This window comes from Carcharodon carcharias, chromosome 7 (genome assembly GCF_017639515.1).
Source record: "Carcharodon carcharias isolate sCarCar2 chromosome 7, sCarCar2.pri, whole genome shotgun sequence".
NCBI lineage: Eukaryota > Metazoa > Chordata > Chondrichthyes > Lamniformes > Lamnidae > Carcharodon > Carcharodon carcharias.
Window position 1 is genome coordinate 161,397,316 of NC_054473.1, and position 23,414 is coordinate 161,420,729.

General features: G+C 40.8%; 1 protein-coding gene across 2 annotated transcripts in view; it reads right to left on the reverse strand.

Moving 5' to 3' along the window:
• Positions 1 to 9,329: 9,329 nt before the first annotated feature.
• The window catches only part of kars1 (lysyl-tRNA synthetase 1), a 47,094-nt gene continuing 33,009 nt past the window's right edge, over positions 9,330 to 23,414 (reverse strand). For both annotated transcript variants that reach the window (XM_041191827.1, XM_041191826.1), the window contains exons 13-15: positions 21,110 to 21,236; positions 14,769 to 14,912; positions 9,330 to 9,884 (exon numbers count right to left, since the gene is read on the reverse strand). In XM_041191827.1, the coding sequence (XP_041047761.1) occupies positions 9,798 to 9,884; positions 14,769 to 14,912; positions 21,110 to 21,236 (358 nt within the window). In that variant the 3' untranslated portion in view covers positions 9,330 to 9,797. The remainder of the gene's footprint in view (positions 9,885 to 14,768; positions 14,913 to 21,109; positions 21,237 to 23,414) is intronic.

The window sequence follows — 23,414 nt, forward strand, 5'->3', positions numbered from 1 at the left end:
ATGACCTGTTCTGCCATTCCTTATGATCATGGCTGATCTTCTGGTGGAAAAAGAATTTCCCACCGGCTGCCCATATCCCTTGATTCTATCCCAACCTTACATATACTCAGCAATGGAATATCCATAACCTCCTGGAGTAAACAATTACAAAGTGTTCCAAAGAGTCACAACCCTCTGAGTGAAGAAATTGTTCCTCACTCCACTCAACCCTTTATCCTGAGACTATGCCTCCGTGTTCAAGATCTCCAAGCCAGGGGAAGCAACCTCCCAATGTCTAAGCTGTCAACTATTTCAGAAATCTGTACATTGCAATGAGATCACCTCACATTCTTCTAAACTCCAGAAAGTATAGGACCAATTTACTCAGCCTCTCATCAAAGACAACCCTTTCATCCCAGGAACAAATTTAGTGAACCTTTGCTGTACTGCCTTCAAGGAAAGTATAACCTTCTTTAGATATGAAAACTAAAACTGCGTACAGTAATCCAGGTGGTCTCATCAAAGCCCTATACAATTGTAGTTTGCTGGAAGTGAGGTGCAGTATTGCTGCAAGGAAGATGGAGAAGAGGGTCGTTGCGATGACAGAGCCTTGTTTGAACCCTGTACAGAACAGATGGGAAACTGTTCAACCTATGCCACCTTCAATCCAAAACCAAAGTCACTGCAACCTAAATTGTTGAGTCCCATTATGCAGAGAATGCATGTGTGTCATCTTCAATCCAAGGAAATACCTAAAAAGAAGACACAATTGTAGCAAAACCTCCTCATTCCTGTACTCCAGTTCCCTTGTAGTAAAGGCCAACATGCCATTTGCTTTCCTAATTGCTTGCTGTACCTGTATGCTAACTTTCTGGTTTCCTTGTACATCCAAGATTCCTGGAACATCAACATTAACAAGTTTAAAAAAATATTCTGCTTTTTTATTATTATTATATTATTTATTATTTATTATATTACTAAAATATTCAAATGTGAATAATCTTACATTTCCCCAAATTATACTCAATCTGCCTCCCAGTTGCACGCACACTTAACCTGTCTATAGCTCTTTCCATGCAGCCTCTTTGTCCTCCTCACAGCTTACATTCCCACGTAGCTCTGTATCGTCAGCAAACTTGGATCCATTACTCTCAGTCTGTTCACCTAAGGCATTAATATATACTCTAGATAGCTGATCCCACCACTGATCCTTGCAGCTCTCTACTAGTTACAGCCTGCTAACTTAATATCCTATTTATGTTTCCTGGTCTGTTAACCAATACACCATCCATACTAATACCCCCAACTCCATGAGACCTTATCTTGTGTTTCAGCCTATTGTGTGGCACCTTATCGAATGCCTTTTGGAAATCCAAGTGTTCTACATCTACTGGTTCCGCTTTATCTACCCTATTATCTACATTCTCGGAAAACGTCAATAGATTTGTCAAACATGATTTCCCTTTCATAGAACCATACTGACTCTGTCTGATCATGCTATGATGTTCTAAGTGCATTCTTAAAACTTTCTTTAAAATAGATTTCAGCATTTTCCCAACAACTGATGATTCCTAGTTTCCGATTTTCTCCCTTCCTCCTTTCTTGAATAGTGGTGTTACATTTGCTAACTTCCAATCCACAGGGACCGTTGTAGAAACTAGGAAATTTTGGAAAACCATAACCAATGCATCCAACATCTCTGCAGCTACCTCTTTTAGAACTCTTAAGATGTAGCCCACAGGTCCTAGGATTTGTCAGTTTTTAATCCTTTAAGTTTATTTAATACTTTTCTCTGCTGATATTAATTACTTTAAGTTCCTCACTCTTATCATGTTTCCTACAGCAAAGAAAGACAAAACACTTGTTTAACCTTTCCACCATTTCCTCAATCCACATGATTATTTTTCCTGTCTCTGCCTCTAAGGGAGCTGTCCTTTTTATACACTTTCAAAAGCTCTGACAATACACTTATTTTCCTGGCTAGTTTACTCTTATATTTGTTTCCCCCTCCCCCCTTATATCATCTTTTTGGTTATCCTTTCTTGGATTCTGAAACTTTCCCAGTCCTCAGGCTTACTATTATTCTTGACAACAACATAAGCTTCCATTTTTTATTCTAATACCACCCTTAACTTACCCAGCAAACCACAGATGGATCTGTCTCACTTAGTTTTTGTTTTTTAGTGGAATTTTTTTTTGATGAACATTTTGAATCATTGCTTTAAATGTTTCCCACTGTTTATTTATTGCCATAACTCTTAGTCTATTTACCCAATCAACCATAGCCAACTCACCCCTCATACCTACGTAATTGGCTTTAAGATTATTGTTTGGTCTTGAGTATGTTGCTCTCAAACTGAACATATAATTCAATTGTATTATGAGCACTTTTTCCCAGAGGATATTTCATTACAAAATTACTAATTTCACAATACTAGATCAAAATAGTTTTGTCCTAGTTGGTTCCACAACACATATTGTTCTAGGAAATGACCAGGAAAGCATTTTGCAAACTCATTTTCCGGACCACCTTTGCCAATTTGATTTGTCCAGTGTGGATGAAATTTAAATCCACCACTGTTATTAATTGCCTTTGTTACAAGATCCAATTATTTCTTGCTTAATGCTCTGTTGTCATGAAGATATGCTTTTTGAAGATATGATTTCTGATTTTTTCCACTGGCTGGATTTTAAAGTGGAACCCTATAAATAATTGTGTTTTTTTAAAAAAAAAGCTCAGACAGATAAAACATGATTTCACATTCTACAAAGTTGGCATGAAGGCAGACAATCAACCCCTTGGGGAGCCAGGAGGACCCCAACCACCAACTATTCCTCTCTGGTTGGACATATTCCTGGAGATTCCATCACATGACCTCCACCACACCCAATCAACAGCCTTTTTTCATACACATCTCTAACATTTGGGGGACTTTGCAAATGTTCCTGATATGAGACATCGAAATTCAGTTACCTGTTCTAAAACAATAACTGCAGCAGACATGAACTAATCAAGTCCCTCTAGAATATACAACCAGCAAGGTATGTCAAGCAGGAGACAGGAAGAAATGAAAAGGACAATGCTGTACTGAAACAGGCTATTGGACCCATGTGCCTTTTCTCTCTCTCTCGCTAGAAGTACTGCTCCCAGTTTGTAAAGTGGCCAGCCTGAGAAGAAAATGATGTGAACCGAGATCTTATAAAATGTGGAAACCTGCTCCATACAACTGCATCCAGGAGAACTGCTAAGCTAAATGGCTACAACGTTGAATCACCACAATGAGACCAATCAAGGAACAGATAACCGTACACACAATTTTTTCTTTCACGGACTATAAAACCCTTACAAGCCTTTCCTTTTACTCTGCCAACTGTACTTGTGTGTGCATGGGCCCAGACAAATGTGTGTGACCGTATGAATGGTGTTGTGTTTTTCTCTTTTTTAAGCTCGGGAATGGTTTCAATAAACTTACCTCATTCTTTGTTTAACCTAAGAAAACCTGTCTGCGTAATTCTCTACAACCTCGACTCATAAATAGTGGGGCACTTACAGAATTGGCAAAGCACATCCTCTCTAAGTTCTTAAAAAAATTAAACAAAACCTGTTATGGTCAAACGAGGAGTGGGAGAATAGGGGAGTCATTTCACTCATCCTCACCTGGTTGTAACACTGTCCCACAGTATAACTACTGATAGGCAGTCTATTATTACACTTCTTATTAGACTACATTTACCTTCGATTTTTGATCCTTGTTATTTCTAATCTCCATCCATACTGATTTGCTTCCTGATCTTCTGAATGAAGATCCTTCCTTATTAATGTTTTTGTCATGCTCTATTAACTTAGCTACTCCTCCTTTTCCATTCTTCCTGCCTTTTTAAAATGCTGTGTGCCCTTAAATATTTATTTCCCAACCTTGTTCACCTCACAACCATGTTTCTGTATTGGCAATATCAAATTCATTTCTATTTGGGCTGCTAGTTTGTCCATCTCATTATGAACATTTTTGCATCAAGATAAAGATCCTATAATTTTATATTTTTAACCATTGTTCTTAGCAAGCATTTGATTTGCTGATGCACTTTTTCTGTACTAATCATGCATTCTGTTATTGCACTAATCATACATGTACTATCTCTGTGCCTGCTTACCTTACTTAGCTAGCCTTTCCCCAAATTGCCAAACTTATTTATTGAATTGACCTTTCTATTAGATTTCTAAATCTGCCTTCACCTGACTCCCTCCTTCCCCTCCCCCCTCCTCAGGCAGTTTTAGTTTAAAGCACTGACCACAGCCCTAGTTATACAATTTGCCAGGACACTGATCCCAGCCCGGTTTAAGTGAAGATCATCTCAATAGAACAGCTTCCTCTTTCCTGAGTACTGATGCTAGTGCCCCATGAATCAAATCTCCTTCTCCCCACACCACTCTTTGAGACATGAATTTAATTCTGTATGCCAATTAGCCTATGGCTTGGAAAACCACCCAGAGATGATTACCTTTAAGGTTCTGCATTTAAATTGGGATCCTAACTACTAAAACTCTCTCAGAACATCATTCCTAGTTCTAACTATGTCAGTGGTTCCTACATGACCACAACAACTGGACCCTCCTCCTCTCGCTGCAAAGTTCATCTCTAGCTGCAAGGAGGTATCTTTAACTTGGCACTGGGCCACAACCTTTGAAGGGGCCACAGCTGAAATTCAACTTGCTTGACTGCTCCACAAAAGTTACCGAACCCAAGATTTTCCAGTATATTCTGTCTTTAGTCTTGTTGTAAATAACCAAAGATAATCATGTCAATAAATACCAAAGTAATTGGTGAAACACATGTATGATTAGTACATGATATCCAATTTGCTAAACAACTGTGCGATATCCCATGTGACTAAAGGTCAGGTCTTTTTGCCTTTCTATCGTTGTTACATGTAACAGATTCATATATTGATTCATGTGCTGAAAGAATGCCCAAAACATATTTTGTTGTCAACAGCATACAATTTATTTCATAGTTTACATATTGTACAAAGAAATGCTATATAGACCAACACATTCCCAGTGACTAAAATGAACTGGAACAGTATGAGGGAGAGTAGGCATTCTCTCAGTTTTCTTTCTTCTTGCTCCAACTGCTGAGGTTGCTTTCTGCTTCTTAGCACTTTATACATAGTTGCCAACTCTGGATGGACATATTCCTGGAGGTTCCATCATATGACCTCCACCATACCCAACCAACAGCCTTTTTTCACCCCCATCTCCAATACTTTTATAAAAATTAATAAGCTGAAGTGTTTGAAATAGAATGAGTAAGATACATTTTTGTAATGTAATGGCTTTTCTCATATGTTGTTCACAGTTATGAGTAGAACATTAATCTTTAACTACTGATGACTCCAGGACAATCCTGCAAGGTTGAGAACCCTGCCCACAGGCACATCAATGTATGGAGATATCACAAGGCACTTTATGTTCTTGATTGTTATCTGTAGTACTTTTGCTGGAAAGTATGGGCAGCATTAAGCTCAACCGTTTATGTTCTCCTGATCAAGTATGCAGTACTCTTAATTATTGCTTATACGTGAGGAACAGCCATTGGACAGGGCAGCAAATACTGTGAAATCACATTCCAGTACCTTAATGACACATTAAAATATCCTATATGAAGGCATTTGTATTCATGTCCAGAGAGGCCTCCATTTAATTCCTTATCCGGAAGGCATTTAATTTCTTATCCTTTAACTGCACAGAAACATAAGTCAAGTGACGAGAATACTATGCGACTGAGCCAAATTAACAACTGGCTTGTAGTAGGGTGCAAACTGTCTATGAAAGTATAACTAAACTCTTAGTTTTACTTGCTTTGATAAAATGTAGAGTAAATGGCAAACAGGAAAACATATGCTATATTATTCTTACAAATGCTACCAACAAATTAAGAAGTCTTTCCGGAAATTTTAATAGTCTCTTCCTCTTAATGTAAAATAGTGTGCTTTAAAACTCATACAAATTAAGTGATTATAACGAAAAAGCAACCTGAAATACTAACGACTAAAAAATGGTGTTAAGGCAACCAGTGAAATTTATGTGATCAAAACTTGGTCACTTTACATTCTGCACAACACAAAAGTAGTCTATGCCCAGTTTTCTTCCTGCAACCAGCACATTTAGCCAGCCAATGTTGATTATATCTAGTACAAAGCATGCTTCTATCAAGGCATCTGCCCTAACCATCAAACATTTTCTCAGTTATTGTACTTAACTGGACATCATGTCCATGATGGAGGTTGGTTGCTCTATCTCGATTGCTTTCCATGGGTATATTACTCGTCTCTTCATGTAAACTATAAGGGTTGAATTTTATGTTTCCCCATGGGTGGGTCTGAAGGCAGGGGAGAGGGGGTGGGGATTGCTAGTAAAATCCAGAGTTGGTTCCAAATCTCTAGCTTCTAATGAGTAGTCAGAGCTCGAAAGTTAATGCTACCTTTATTTCTCAACAGATCTTGCCTGACCTGCTCAGTGTTACCAGAATTTTCTGTTTTTTATTTTAGATTTCTAGCACCTACAGTGCTTTATTTATTGAAAATCCTTGACTGAAATTTGGAAGATCTGGTTCATTGAACAAATTACAGCACAGCTCACCACTTGACCAATTTCACTTATAGGTACTGACATGTCAATAAGACATGAAAGAAATGAAGAACTGTGTACATCAAACTTCATTCTTTTTGCTATTTTAAAATGGATTTTTGCTGAACCAAAAGATGGTTGCTACAGGTCACATTATTCAAACGATTGGCCATCTGTTCTGTAAGTTTCTAACAGCAGCTAAAGAATAAAAAGAGTTCCACACCCATCCTTGTGAAATCTCACACCCCATTGTAAGGACACATTATAATCATGAAACCAGGGGACTCAATATGAATGATATTATAAGCCATAAAACAAAAGCCAGACCCAGACATTGGATAAACATCCCTTTTCAAACCATTGTGGAGGAAGGCACAAGACTTGAGTGACCATTTCAAAATCTCGATATTCAGTTGAGAACTGAGAAACAGCAGTGCACTGATTACTTCCAACCTAAAAAGAAAAGCAGCAGGACTCCCCAGGCTCACCAAGCGGCCTGCAACAAGCCTTCCTCAAAGCCTATTCATCTGGATGCTACTGGCCATTACCTGCCAAGCAGAACAATTCCAGCATCCACAGTTTTTTCTTTTTATCTCTAAATATCAATCTCATCTTGCCTCACCGCCCTCCACTTTAAAGGAATTTTTTGATCTTGTTCTCAGCCAGGAAAACACCAGAATTGGAACCATTCCATGATGGAATCCCCCTCCAGATAATAACTATGGACTCTAGCAATCACGTGAACTAATATTCATTTCTGTGGTTCTTTTACTGTTGCTATCCATAACTCTGTCCCCTATATATATATATATATATATATGTGTGTGTGTGTGAGTGAGAGAGGCTGCGAACATGCCACATACCTCCCACCTAAGTCTGAATGTAGAATAAACTAACCTGAGTTAATCATAACAAGAGTTTGCTGCAAGTTACTTAAAAAATTATACCACAAACATAAGGGTTAGGGGATACCTGCCACAGCCTAGCTTTAAAACAATTAAAAACACCTCTGCTACAGTGAGAAGTTCAGTTTGCCTCCTGTCTAACAGCACAAAAGATGCACAGAATGTTTGGACAAAGTAACATTGAACTATAATAGTAATGAATCAGGCAGGCTTTTGAGAGAAGTTGGATTGGCAAATTAATAAATTGATTTCTTAGCCTAGAGACTAAAAATTGCTTATTGCACCACCGCCCCACCACCCAACTCCTACCCCCGACTTCCCTCATCCAACCCTCCACCACCACACCACACCTGACCCCCGCTAATTTCTTCTCACCACTTATCCAAAAGGTGTTTTGATTTGTTTCCCTCTATTTAGGCAGTAGTGTATTTCCCAATGCCTCAGCTTTTGTATGATCCAATTTTCTAGTAATAAAGCAACAGCGAACTCAAGATAGGATGAACTCAAAGGGTTAGTTTATTTGCACTCACAATCAAAATGCAGAAGAGGGTTGCAACATTGCCTTCATACTCAGACAGTAAAGAAAGGAATAGAGAGAAGGATTTACAGTAGAGACCACAATGAAAATGAATATTGGTTCACATAGGTTTCACAGTTCAGAATCATAATCCAATGAGGTATTCCTTCACAGAGTTCAGTGGGCTGGAAACTGATATTGTAAGATTCATTTTTCTGGTGGTGTTGACTTCACACGATGAGATAGACATGCACACAGAGATAAATCAGTCTTGATGATGGTACAGAAGTTCCAGCAGCAGTCTAAATGGGGCCAGGTATTCAACCTAGACAGAGTTCCTTTCCTGTGAGGCTGCCAGTTAGATGGTAAAAACAGCAGACTGGGCTCTGCAGTTCAACAAGGCAAAATTACTGGTTCCAAAAGCCAGATGCCCATGTCACATGACTCCCACCTCTCCACACTGTCTTTGACAAAGAATGTGTATCCCTCACCTGGGCCCCCAAGATTGCTAACTGTGTTAATCATTAAGAATTTAAAGAAAGGTTGTGGGGCCCTTTGTCTTAGCAGACAAGCAGACTCCTGATAGCCAGCCTGGGTTGTGAAATGCAGATACCTTTGTACAGCTCTCTTTGAATTTAGCCTGTGCAGCCCACATGGGGTCATTAGCGGCTGCCCAGATATAACGATGTGAGTGTTTCCCTGATACTACCAAGCAGCACTTTTTGTTCAGAGGTCACACACAAACATAGATTTGGCCATTTGAAGGATCTTTGTTCAGCTTTTAAAGTTTATAAAAAACATACGGTGTGAAGTCTTAGTCCCTCACACCCACATCCTTTCTACCCAGCTACTCTCCAAACCCACACCCCTTCCTAAGTTGGCCAAACCCTCCCTGCCTAATACCCCAGATTTATCTCACTCTGGGATCCATTAGGCCTTCTTCTTGGAAGTGGTTGCAGTCCCGGCAGCACCTACTACTGATCTCTTGACGCTGCTGGAGCTTCCAGCCACTCAGATTGGGGCAGGACTTCCTCCAAAGTGAGGGACAGAAGTCCCAGTCCATCAATTTAAGCCACCCACAGTGTATCATGGCTGCAGGGTGAGCTTGCACAGAGCAAGTAGGCTTTTAGCCAATTTTCCTTCTGGCAAATGAGGGGGGGGGGGGGGGTGGTGGAGGAACTATCTGTCCCTGAAAGATGCAGCCCCATAACTCATTATCCATTGAGCTATTAAAGGAGTCCAGATGTCCAGATGTATGCTGCAATCCACTCTTAAGAGTATATAATCACACAACATTCCATTAGATTGCCATAGTTTTATTCAGTAATTCACCATTATAGACCCATTCATTTTAATACCATAGCTCAGATGCATATAAGAAACAAATCTGGATATATTGCAGAATTAGTATAAAAGGTATTAAACGGTACAATTAAAAATCTAGTTCTCCTGTTCTGGAGTGACTTACAGGGATGGAAGATTGTTGCAAAACAAACAAATAAAATACAATTTGTCAATGTTGGCATTGTTGAAAATACATCTGCTAGACACCGTATAAGTTTACAGTATCAAGTGTACATTGCAAATAAAATATTATACTGAAGGCATGTTCTTAATAAAATTCTCAGGGAAGAGGAAACAAAGAAAACTTAACATTGAAATTCTCAAATCTTCATACCTCTGCAGCTATGAGAGGTAATATTTTTAACTGAAAAGGAGAAAAATGATACAGTCATCATTCTGTATTCCAAGCTGAACAGTAATGCTCCTATTCTGCAGAATGTTCATTTTTAATTGAATCTGCAGGTTCCTTTTTGTTGTCCTCTGGTTTCATTGCTGGGAAGAACAAGACTTCCTAAAGTAGCAAAACACAATGTTAAATTAACTTTTGCTTTGATTGTTTCGGAATCACAGACTAACATCCATATTTTGCTAACATTTATGGGTGTGGTTAACGATGATCAGATAGTCTACTTTTTGTAATGTTGACTGCGGGATTGGCCAGTACACTGGCGGTAACGCCCCTACTCTTCTTTGGGATGGTGCTAATGTTAAGAAATAGAGACAGTTTAAGTAAGTTATATTTGTATTTTGTGGGCGTTAGGAATGAGTTTTAGCTTTAAAACTTAAGTTTGATTTGTATCTCTGTATTTGTGCATTAAGAAAGGTCAAATTGAGTTTTAGTTTCACCTTAAAAAGGAGCTTGCATTTCTAATGAGAGTTTTACGACTGTAAGCCAAGTAAAGCAAACAAAAGTAGAGAAAAACAGTTCCTTTGCCTAGCAACAGGGGTTGAGAGGCAGGTCCCTCCCACAGACACAAACACACAAGAGAAACAGCAGTTAGGTTTTGGAAGTTGTTTGAGTTCAGTTGGTTTTGAAAGTAACCGTCAGGAAGGACTGGAGCAAAGAGGACAGATAGAAAGTCCCAAGCTAAAGAAAAACACCAATAATCCAGGGAAGTGGAACAGGGGAAGTCCCAAGACCGTGTAGTCAAAGGACAGGAACCTGGAAAAAGTCCTGTTAAATGAAGTTAAGAGCGAGGGACAGACAGCAAGGCTCCATGCTTCAGTTTTAAAGAGACAAAAGCTGTAGAAAGCAGATCTGAAGCGAGAACAGCTTGCAAGAGGCAAGAAGGTCCAAAAAAGACGACTGAAGGTCTGTAGCTCTTTGCTATGGGCATGTGACACAGTGGTATACTGTTAACGCTGATTTGGTGAGAGTACGTGGAAGATGGTTTGAATGCATGTGGTAACCCAAGGGAGAGGAACATCAAAAGGAGAGTTCAAAACCCTGGAGGTGAACCCTCATGGAAGGAATCTGAGAGAATGCGTTGGTTTGGGAGAATATTCCAAAGCGAGTTCTTCAAGAGTAGAGACTGGAAACCCTCATGTTAAAGATGGAGTTCAGTGAGGCTGGTTGGCTTACGGTATGACAAGCATCTGGGGGGAGTTGAGGAGAGATCCATAGCATCTGGTTGAGGTGGCATCTGTCACTTGGTTTCAGAGTGTGGTGTATCTGACCACAGGATGCCTATTGGTACATGGACTGTGTACTTACTGTGAATGTTAGAGTATGAGGTAGCTTTTGTAACTTGTGTTATCCTTACAAATCTGTAAAGGTATAGTTAAGGGTGAAGGAGTATTGTATTCTTTTCTTGTTTAATAAATGTTTTATGCTTTTGTTAAAAGTTCATCAGCTGACTCCAGTGAATCTGTTCGGTAGCTACTCTCCACATATTTAAACAAACAAATAAAAGTTAGGATCTATCAAGCTGGGTTTCACCCTGGGATCAGGCTTGTCCAGAGGTAATCTCAACTGGGATCACAACACTAATGGAATCTTTTACATCCATCTCAGCAGGCAGATGGGACCTCAGTTTAACAGCTCATTCAAAAGACAGCAGTGCAGTGCTCCCTCAGTAATGTATTGGAGTGTCAGCCTTGATTTTTGTACTTAAGCCCTGGAATAGGACTTTAACCTGCAACCTTGTGATTCAGAGGCGAGAGAGCTATCAACTGATACTCAACATTTATATTATAGCTGCTAAAAATATTTAAAGATAGATCACTCTCAGGTATAGCTCAGTTTTCAGACTAACCAAGCAAAATTTAGACAGCTGGTCACTGCATAGTGGTTAGAAAACAATAAAAGCAAATGCTCTGTAAACTACGACCTAAAACTAGCCACACAATTTTAAAATGTTGATGTTCAGGGTTAATTTTTTAAAACCATTTTAAGAGATAATGGTTATGGTACTGGATTAGAAACCCCCAGAGGTGGCAATTTCAAACCTCTGTATGGCAAATTGTAGAATTCAATCCAATAAATTTGATAATTTGTAGCCAGGCACCAGAAAATGACCTTGAAACAAGCAAGATGTGGTAAAAAAAAATCTGGTTCACTAATGTTCAAGGAAAGGAACCTGCCATTCCAACCTGAACTGCCATTCCAAGCCCATTCCACAAAGCAATTGCCACAGAATTGTCTTGAGGCAATTTATCAGCATTGCCCATGTCCTAAGAACAGTTTTATTTTTAGAACCCTGTTGGTGATAAGTTATCTACTGGATTCCTCATTGGTCACAGGGTTGAAACTGGTTGCTACTGCAAGCTGGAAAATATACCTTACGGTCTGGATATCAAAGGGTGTAAATATGCAACTGCGGTTTGTTTCCTTGGGGAAAAAGGATAGTTAATCATGCTAATACCTTAAATGAAAAATTGTTTTGTCGTTTTGTACAACTATCAAAGTTTTAATTAACCAGCAAAGCTTTATTTCTTGCAATCACAGGTTGGTCAAAGTAGATTTCTCAGAAATGGATCTATACAAATCAATTCAAAGTGATCTCTAAGTGATTGACATCCAGCGATATACACAATACACGAGTACGACTGACAGCTATATTTTTCTTGAAGATTTGAAGCAGGTTCCAGAGGGAAGCCAGGACCATAATTCTTTATAGGTCATTTGATGACTGAAACTTTTTTTGTCAAGAGTGACAAGCCACAAGTTTACATTTGGCTGCTTGTATTCAGTTCATTGGACAGACTAAAGGGATCAAGAGATAGAAGCCTCGTCAGAAGAGTTTCTGGTATGAGCTGTCACATGAGTAAGAGACTGTTTTAGTGGTGTCAGTTGAGAGATGAATGTTGGCTAGGACACCAGAACTCGCAGCATTTCTTCAAATAATATTATGAGATCTTTCAGAGCCACCTCAATGAGTAAATATGGCCATGACGTAACATCTCATCAAAAGATGGCACCTCTGCCAAAGTGGCACTCATAATAGAGTGTCAATCAAAAGGAACACTCATTGAGGTCGAGAGGTTTGCTTACAGGAATGGCTAGTTACACTGAACCCAATAATAAGTGGTAGATGGTTATGGACAAATAAGATTTAGCATGGGACAGAATATATCCAGCAGAGTGAAGGGTGGAAAGCTACCAAACTGTATTTTACAGTATTTAACAAAGTTAGACTAAGATGTCTACAAGGGGGAGAATGAAGCTGATGCAGAAATGGGCAATGTTATGGAAACAGAGTCTTGGTTATTGGATTGAATGTGGAATTTAAAACTCAGCAGGGGATCTGAAAGGGGTGCAAATGGTCTGGTTCAACCTGATGTAAAGGCTGGCGTGCAAGATAGAACCAACTGCAAGAGAGTGAAGTACATGGCTCTGGTTTAAGATAACGTGTTTCCTATGTGGAGCTGGAGGAAATTTTGCATTATGCAAAATGATGTCGACAAGCAGTTTCTTGGAATGGGGAAGTCAAGCAGTCAAGAAAAGTGAGGGACTTGTAGAGGTAGGTGTTATCACCATCATAGATATTAAAGCTGTTGCATTTCTCTTGGCGATGCTGGTTAGAGACAGGAGGCAGATAAGACAGCCAAGCATACATCTTTGGCAGATTCTGGCCGCAAGTGATGGAGAGGAATAGAAGCCACTATTGGGCGTGTTTTTCTAAAAATGTTCTTGGATATGGATGATACGGGCAAGCCTGCACTTATTGCCCACTTAGCTGGAGCAGAGGGTAGTAGGCAGTTGCTTTCTTAATCTGCTGAATTCCATGTAGTATTGGTGTCCCCATAATGGAATTCTATAATTTTGACCAGTGACAATGAAGGACAGTAACATATATCCAGATGAATTGGCTATGCTTTGATATGAAAGAATGGAATCATACAAGGGCAATCCCATTAGACAACAGAAGAGAGGAAAGGAAATGGTGGATGTTGGTTTGGTCAATCATGAAGGAGAATAAGGAATGTTAATACACAATAATCCCAAAGGATATCACTTGTAATCATGATTAGGGTCATTTTGATACTGTAAAAAATCAAACAGAGCTCTGGAGGAAATGGTCATCCAGCAAGGAGACAACACATTCAAAGATCTTATACACTGGAGACAAAGCAGTTGTTGAGAGAGATGAATAGGTCAATATGGTTTTAAGCAGGGAATGATGACAATAGTTTTGAAGGAAAGGGGGACAGTGCCTGAGGTATCAGTACTTCAGCTAGTATTGTTCAAAGGCTCTTATTTATGTACTTTTAAAAATATATATTTCATTAAAAATGTCTAAACTGCCTACAGAAAAGAATGAAGAGTAGAAACTTAATTTAATTGGAGTTATGAGGACATTTTCCTTAAAAAAATGTTACTAGGAATTAGGTTATCAGCAAGTTACCACATTGTTAATTGCCACAAAAGTTGTCCAATACTCCACTCAATTAGCCACCCCAATAGTATAACAGCGAAGTCCAATCTTGTCCTCACACAACAACCACACCTTTGCAATTTCCAGTCGAGAAACTTGCCTTATTTTCTTTCTTTTCTCCATAACCCAGGGATGCTGGGTTAACCTCAATTGCAGCATCCTCACCGCTGCCTCAGAGATAGTCCAAACAAGATTTGGGTTTGAACTCACATTTTACCTGATCTAAATGGCCCAGCAGCATACCAAAACAGAGGAGAAGCAAAATTCAACCAAAATTCAAATGGTGAAAGAAATGGCACAGACCCAATTTTATAGCTCAATGTTTTGTGCAACTACCTGAAAGAAACCTTGTGGTTTGACAGGTCAATTGAATAATTTTGGACAACGTGCTCTGAAATGTTGAAAACAGCCACAGAACCAAACCAGTTCTCAGCCTAGAACCTGGCTGTTTTAATTTCTAAAAATATTTAAGCATAAACATTACCCTTATATAATTTTAAATTAAGAAATCAGTTTACCTTGATATTATTAGAATCAGTTAGGAACATGGTAAGTCTGTCTATGCCCATGCCCCAGCCGGCTGTAGGAGGAAGTCCATACTCCAAAGCTGTACAAAAGTTGTCATCAATAAACATGGCTTCATCATCACCAGCAGCTTTAGCCTGCAGCAACATTTAAAAAGGTTTTCAATAAAAGAGTGGAAAGGCACAAAATAAAACAAACATATTTCTTTTGAAATATTCCCTTGACCTTCGATAGAATCAAACTTTGGAGTCTTTGGAACTCTCTGCCTCAAAAGGCGGTGGAAGCAGAGTCTTTTTAAGGCAGGGCTAGACAGGTCCTTGATTAACTTTTCATCCTCTTGTTATTTAGGCAGGAATGTGGGGTTGAGGTTACATTCAGATCAGCAATGACCTTATTGGGGCCGAGTGGCCTGCTCCTGCTCCTAATTTGTATGTTCATTTGTAAACGTTCCAACTTTTAAAAAAACTGGGTCCTTATTTAATTATCATTTCATGGTTACAAAAATCTGTAAATGCAACTTCTTTTGATCTGAATATCACGGGAAAAAATTAATTCAGTTCACATCATAAAAAATTTAAGCACTGGTCAGTAAAGTGGACTTAGATACAATTTATTTGGCAATTTCCTGTGGCACTGCACATGGGAAGATCAAGATTGTGCAGTGTTCAGGTGAAGCGAGGTTAGAGGGTGAGGGGTAATTGGACCAAAGTGCAGAGAGTCACATTCTAGAAGAGGAAGGAGATGGGGAAAGGGGACAAGGTTTGGAAGGGCGGGTGGTAAGGTGTTGTTGAGGGGGGTGGGGGTTGGTTGCAATGTTGATGGCTGCAGGGGACGTCAATTGTGGGAGAAGACAAGGGGCAAAACTGCATGATTGAAGATAGTCAATGGGATGAAAATAGGGGCAAAATATGTTGCCCATTCTCAACACAGCCATCAGATTTTTCTTTCCCTCCTTTCCCCACCTTCACATTTGCAGGAGGATGTCATTTGTTGCCATCAGTCATTAGGGAAAAAGTGTAGTATTTAAAACTGTCCTTGGACACACCAAACTCATGATGTGGGCGCTTTGTGGAAATGGGACATAAAGGCAGCAGCTCAGGTTTCTAGGAGTGGGGGGGCGAGCGGGGGGAAAATCCAGCTGGCTGGAGAGTAGGTGACTGAGCAAGATGGAAGGGCTGGGTGGGCCCACCCAGCCCCAATATGCTGATGGTAGGCATGGTGAGATGAGGCAGAGTAAGGCATTTCTGATTCTTTCTGAACAAAGAAAGATCAGGCAGTGGGACGGCATCTCTAAGAGAACTAGAAGGGGGGCAATAATTTTAAAATTGTTTATTTTTAAGCTTATGCCAACAATGTTGCTGGCCAAGACAAGGGTATTCAGTGAAATAGGCTGCAGTGCAGTGACTCAGCTTGGTTTTCTAAAACATTAATTCATTCTATAATTTACACTGCCAGCAATACACTGACATTCATTAGTATCACCTCAATGACAAAGTGAAATGCGGGTTATTGTTGACACTTTCATAATGTATTTTCCCATGGGGCAGCTGGGGGTGCTGGCAGGGGAAAAGAGAAACAGGAATTTGATGCTTTTAAAAAGAAATGTTGCTACTCACTCAACTATTTTAATCGATATAAATGCAATTTACTCACATTTATGTACGATGGAATATATGGTTGTGTCCAACCGTTAATATTAAAGTACATTTCCATTAGTAAATCTAACCAGATAACTGAAGAGTAACAAATGGAAGTGTATTCAAATAAGTTCAAATAAAATGTTGGATCTCACAGTATGGAGCTGCATTCTCACAGTAAACAGGACTTATCAAAGCCATAATGACACACTCTGCTACAAACAATGATCTGTTTGCATTTCCAAATAATGTTTGTGAAGTTGCTGTGAAGCTGGTTGTACTGTCAAGTTTGACTAAGTTTCACAGACTTCCATTGATGGAGGAACAGTATCAAGAACAAATCCACATAATTCAAATAGTTAAGCTTAGCTGCAATTTACAGCAAAACAAACATCACATTAAAAACAAATGGAGAATTGTTCACAGGATTGAGTGCCGCTGAAATATAAATGTTCTTTGTAAATCCAGAATTCAGCACAGTGAGACTCTATTTTGCAACCCCACAGCTGTTAAATGGATTTGGGTTGCTGTCTTAGGTTGAGATTCTATTTACTCATACTAATTTTTTCAAAATTTAATATATTGATAATTCACTGTGCTGATCAAAGCAGGGGTGTCAGCTGTGAAAAATGGAACATTGACTTTTTAAAAAAAACAACCCAAATGAGCTCCAAGAACACCCCACATCAAAGTAAAGCTCTCCTTACTCTGTACTGTAATTCAAGTTTCAATATTTTTAAAAACTTCTGAACGAGGTTGCCAATTATGTCGTAATTTGTACTATGAAAAGTGGGAAACCTCCTTTCTCAGTTACAGGGAGCCCTCAGTTAAAGTTGTGGTTGCGTTCCTGAAAATTGTGATTTTAAGTGAATCCCATAGGAATCAATGTTCAAGCCAGAGTTAGGTTCCATTGGAACCCAGGAATATCAATGTACAAATTGAAATGCCGTACCATATGTGTACAGTACTGTGCATTCCTAGTTGAAATAACTTGCAAAATAATTTAAATATAAAAGAAATACAATACACGATATATTTCATTAAATGATGTTCTGCTGAAGGGTCATGAGGACTCGAAACGTCAACTCTTCTCCGCCGATGCTGCCAGACCTGCTGAGTTTTTCCAGGTAATTCTGTTTTTGTTTTGGATTTCCAGCATCCGCAGTTTTTTGTTTTTACCTCAGTAATTTTATATTGAGCAGGTTCCATCTAGTGGCAAAAGTTGGTTGGTGGAGGAAGTTGCTAGAATCCTATGACTACCTGCACTGACCAACCTTTTCCATTAGATGGAGCCCAGGAGCTTCAGGTCAGAAGCAGAGTGAGCAGTAAAGCCAGAGGTGGAGCAGCTGAAAATGAACCCTGGTAAGAACAAAAGTGGCAGGAAGCAAGGCCAGAAAGGGGAGGGGGGGGAAAGAGGCAGGTTTGAGGAGTAACGTCAGGGGATGGAGACAGACCAGAGAGCAACACCGGGAGGCAAGGGTAGCAGCATGGGGGGAGGTGGGGTGGGGTGGAGTGATGGGAAACGAGGGTGAAAGCAGAAGCGCTGTGCGCAAGCCACAGAAGAGAAAGTCTGTGGCAAACAACTTTAAAGTGAAACTGACAACATTAAACGGATAACAAAAACAGAATTACCTGGAAAAACTCAGCAGGTCTGGCAGCATCGGCGGAGAAGAAAAGAGTTGACGTTTCGAGTCCTCATGACCCTTCGACAGAACTTGAGTTCGAGTCCAGGAAAGAGCTGAAATATAAGCTGGTTTAAGGTGTGTGTGTGGGGGGCGGAGAGATAGAGAGACAGAGAGGTGGAGGGGGTTGGTGTGGTTGTAGCGACAAACAAGCAGTGATAGAAGCAGATCATCAAAAGCTGTCAACAACAATAGTACAATAGAACACATAGGTGTTAAAGTTAAAGTTGGTGATATTATCTAAACGAATGTGCTAATTAAGAATGGATGGTAGGGCACTCAAGGTATAGCTCTAGTGGGTTTTTTTTTTTATTTTATATAATGGAAATAGGTGGGAAAAGGAAAATCTTTATAATTTATTGGGAAAAAAAAAGGGGGGAAACAGAAAGGGGGTGGGGATGGGGGAGGGGACTCACGACCTAAAGTTGTTGAATTCAATATTCAGTCCGGAAGGCTGTAAAGTCCCTAGTCGGAAGATGAGGTGTTGTTCCTCCAGTTTGCGTTGGGCTTCACTGGAACAATGCAGCAAGCCAAGGACAGACATGTGGGCAAGAGAGCAGGGTGGAGTGTTAAAATGGCAAGCGACAGGGAGGTTTGGGTCATTCTTGCGGACAGACCGCAGGTGTTCTGCAAAGCGGTCGCCCAGTTTACGTTTGGTCTCTCCAATGTAGAGGAGACCACATTGGGAGCAACGAATGCAGTAGACTAAGTTGGGGGAAATGCAAGTGAAATGCTGCTTCACTTGAAAGGAGTGTTTGGGTCCTTGGACGGTGAGGAGAGAGGAAGTGAAGGGGCAGGTGTTGCATCTTTTGCGTGGGCAAGGGGTTGTGCCATAGGAGGGGGTTGAGGAGTAGGGGGTGATGGAGGAGTGGACCAGGGTGTCCCGGAGGGAGCGATCCCTACGGAATGCCGATAAGGGGGGTGAAGGGAAGATGTGTTTGGTAGTGGCATCATGCTGGAGTTGGCGGAAATGGCGGAGGATGATCCTTTGAATGCGGAGGCTGGTGGGGTGATAAGTGAGGACAAGGGGGACCCTATCATGTTTCTGGGAGGGAGGAGAAGGAGTGAGGGCGGATGCGCGGGAGATGGGCCGGACACGGTTGAGGGCCCTGTCAACGACCGTGGGTGGAAAACCTCGGTTAAGGAAGAAGGAGGACATGTCAGAGGAACTGTTTTTGAATGTAGCATCATCGGAACAGATGCAACTGAGGCGAAGGAACTGAGAGAATGGGATGGAGTCCTTACAGGAAGTGGGGTGTGAGGAGCTGTAGTCGAGATAGCTGTGGGTGTCGGTGGGTTTGTAATGGATATTGGTGGACAGTCTATCACCAGAGATTGAGACAGAGAGGTCAAGGAAGGGAAGGGAAGTGTCAGAGATGGACCACGTGAAAATGATGGAGGGGTGGAGATTGGAAGCAAAATTAATAAATTTTTCCAAGTCCTGACAAGAGCATGAAGCAGCACCAAAGTAATCATCGATGTACCGGAGAAAGAGTTGTGGAAGGAGGCCGGAGTAGGACTGCAACAAGGAATGTTCCACATACCCCATAAAGAGACAGGCATAGCTGGGGCCCATGCGGGTACCCATAGCCACAGACAGGGCCCTCAACCGTGTCCGGCCCATCTCCCGCGTATCCGCCCTCACTCCTTCTCCTCCCTCCCAGAAACATGATAGGGTCCCCCTTGTCCTCACTTACCACCCCACCAGCCTCCGCATTCAAAGGATCATCCTCCGCCATTTCCGCCAACTCCAGCATGATGCCACTACCAAACACATCTTCCCTTCACCCCCCTTATCGGCATTCCGTAGGGATCGCTCCCTCCGGGACACCCTGGTCCACTCCTCCATCACCCCCTACTCCTCAACCCCCTCCTATGGCACAACCCCTTGCCCACGCAAAAGATGCAACACCTGCCCCTTCACTTCCTCTCTCCTCACCGTCCAAGGACCCAAACACTCCTTTCAAGTGAAGCAGCATTTCACTTGCATTTCCCCCAACTTAGTCTACTGCATTCATTGCTCCCAATGTGGTCTCCTCTACATTGGAGAGACCAAACGTAAACTGGGCGACCGCTTTGCAGAACACCTGCGGTCTGTCCGCAAGAATGACCCAAACCTCCCTGTCGCTTGCCATTTTAACACTCCACCCTGCTCTCTTGCCCACATGTCTGTCCTTGGCTTGCTGCATTGTTCCAGTGAAGCCCAACGCAAACTGGAGGAACAACACCTCATCTTCCGACTAGGGACTTTACAGCCTTCCGGACTGAATATTGAATTCAACAACTTTAGGTCGTGAGTCCCCTACCCCATCCCCACCCCCTTTCTGTTTCCCCCCCTTTTTTTTCCCAATAAATTATAAAGATTTTCCTTTTCCCACCTATTTCCATTATATAAAATAAAAAAAAACCCACTAGAGCTATACCTTGAGTGCCCTACCATCCATTCTTAATTAGCACATTCGTTTAGATAATATCACCAACTTTAACTTTAACACCTATGTGTTCTATTGTACTATTGTTGTTGACATCTTTTGATGATCTGCTTCTATCACTGCTTGTTTGTCGCTACAACCACACCAACCCCCTCCACCTCTCTGTCTCTCTATCTCTCCGCCCCCCACACACACACCTTAAACCAGCTTATATTTCAGCTCTTTCCTGGACTCGAACTCAAGTTCTGTCGAAGGGTCATGAGGACTCGAAACGTCAACTCTTTTCTTCTCCGCCGATGCTGCCAGACCTGCTGAGTTTTTCCAGGTAATTCTGTTTTTGTTTTGGATTTCCAGCATCCGCAGTTTTTTTGTTTTTTTCTTTACATTAAACGGATATACTGACACTATATTAACGGCGTTAGAGGAACACATTAATTGAGTCGACGTTAAGCGAGGACTTACTGTACTCAAGATGGTTTTGGTATAAGAGATTAGGATCAAAGTTTTGTTTTTCTACTTGTGAATGGAGGAGTACCAGCACTGCTACTTGCGTCTCAAGCTCAGATCTAATAAATATAATCACCTTGGCCTGATCTTCAAACAGCTCTCTTTGTTTCACAGGATCATTCAATTCTGTATATGCATTGCAAATCTCCTTTTTCATAACAAAAAGTTCAAAGCGTTCTGTCAAACCCTTAAAGGTGCGATGCCTAAAACAGATCAAAATGTATATTTACAATTACATAGCATTATTGCAAGAAATATTTCAGTCTTTCAAACAGCATCATGTTTTTAACTAATGGTAGAACTTTAAAAAGCATCAATATGTTTTTTCTTTGAATTAAGTGTTTGCCCTCCCTTCCAGCTTCATGCTAAATAATGATCCTGATGAAGATTGGAACATACACTCGGGATTAAGGTAGAAGCAGAAATATCCAACAAACTTAAAAAACTTGTTCAATTATCATTGGAAGAATTTGACATTACACAAATACTGTATACAATTTCTTTTTTCAGAGCCAGGGAGGTTCAGCAGTAATAGAGTAATGTTCTCGCCAATTGCAATCTGTGCTGACTTCGGTAGCATAACTTATGGTGAAGTGTAGTATCACTGACAGCTACATCTGGATTTCCATGTTTAACTGCACATGTGCAGACTCCAGGGGCTGATTTTACCGTCGGCAAGCAGGGGCGGGGTCTGCTTACCGATGCGTAAAATGCCGCAGGATGACATCGGGCAGAACTCCCGACGTCATCCCGCCCCATTTAAATTTTCAGGAAGGCGGGGGTGCAGCAAAATCAGCTGTGCGCCTGCCAACCTGTCAATGGCCAATTGAGGCAGAGCAATTGAAGTGATTAGGGGACCTGCCCGTCCAACCTAAGGTTGTCGGGCAGGCCAGGAGCCCTGGCGGGAAGTAGAAAAAACATGAAACCTCATCCACAGGTGGGATGCGGTTTCATGTAGGGTTTTAAAAATTTTAATAAAGTTTTTTTGGAAATTATGAACATGTCCCAAACATGAGGGGACATGTAAGGGAATTTTTTTCTCTATTTTTAATATTTTTGAAAGTACAGGCGATCTCCCTGAGGCAGCACTTAGCCTCAGGGAGATGACTGCGCTCTTTCGTGCACATGCGCAAAGAGCACGCACTCAATTTTGGGATTCCCCCCAACCACATAGGGAGCGCATAGCACTTTCCTGCAGACGTCACACTGGGCGGGCCTTAATTGGCCCGTCCACGTAAAATGGCACCGCGCCTCCAATCGCGGGCACCAATCGGAAGCGCGCCCGCCCATCAACTTCCCTCCCAATGGTGGGGTGGGGGGAATTCAGCCCCAGAAGTTGCTGCCATTTTCAGAAGAATAACAATGATGTGTGATGGAAGCTTTGTCCTCATTACTACTGCAAAATTCAGGCCAATGTTGTAAAATGGAACCGTAGGATCACTAAATAATTTGACACAAAGGTGTAACATTTCACTCCTGGAATTGGATTTGAAGTCGACTCTCCCAGCATTTCTTTTTTTATTTCTTCTACCGATCTCCAGTCCATAACAAAATTGTGGATTGCCAACATATTTGAACAAACCAAGCCAGATGGCAGTTTGGATAATTTATTTCACATTTCTTCGCCACTGCTGCGATCACCATATTTTCACCAATTGGCAACAGGCTCATTTTAACAGATGTTATGAGGAGAGAGCGCTCCCCTCTTTTCCCACTCTTAACTCTTCAATGGATAGGGCTTTTAAACTGATCCAAGTTATTTCACTCTTTTCTAGGAAGGTTCTGGCCTCGAATGTGGATACTTAAAGTAACCTAGCACTGAAAACCACCAGAAAACCTGTCTGGAAGTTTTTAAAATACTTTTAAGGATCAATTTAACTTCTTGCTTCCAATTTCTCTGTGGGTTCGATCGTGGACGCATGGCCCACAAATTCCTTTTATGATATGGAGTCAAAACTAAATCTTTTTATTTAATATACTGTAAACCTCACACAGTCAGTAAAGCAGGTGCTCACTAAGGTGATGGCAAGCTAGCTTGTGGAGGATTCCTTATTTTAGGGAATTGCAATTTAAGGAAAGATGTTTTACACAAATGATTCTGCTTTTTATGAGAAGGGATCAAATGTCTTCCCTCTCTTCCCACACCCCCATTTAACCGGAACAGACTTTGTATTAAAAAAAAAAGATATGCTTGCCAACTCAGTGAATGTTTCACTGTTTGTGTTGAGACTATAAAATATACAGGTAGGTTTCCTTGAGTTTTTAAAAAGTGAGTATAGTATGTATTGTACTTAAAACCTGGTCTAAGGAAAATAATAAAACTGTCCAACTTTCATTCACACACCCTCGACATTCATGCACATAAATAGATTACAGAGTGG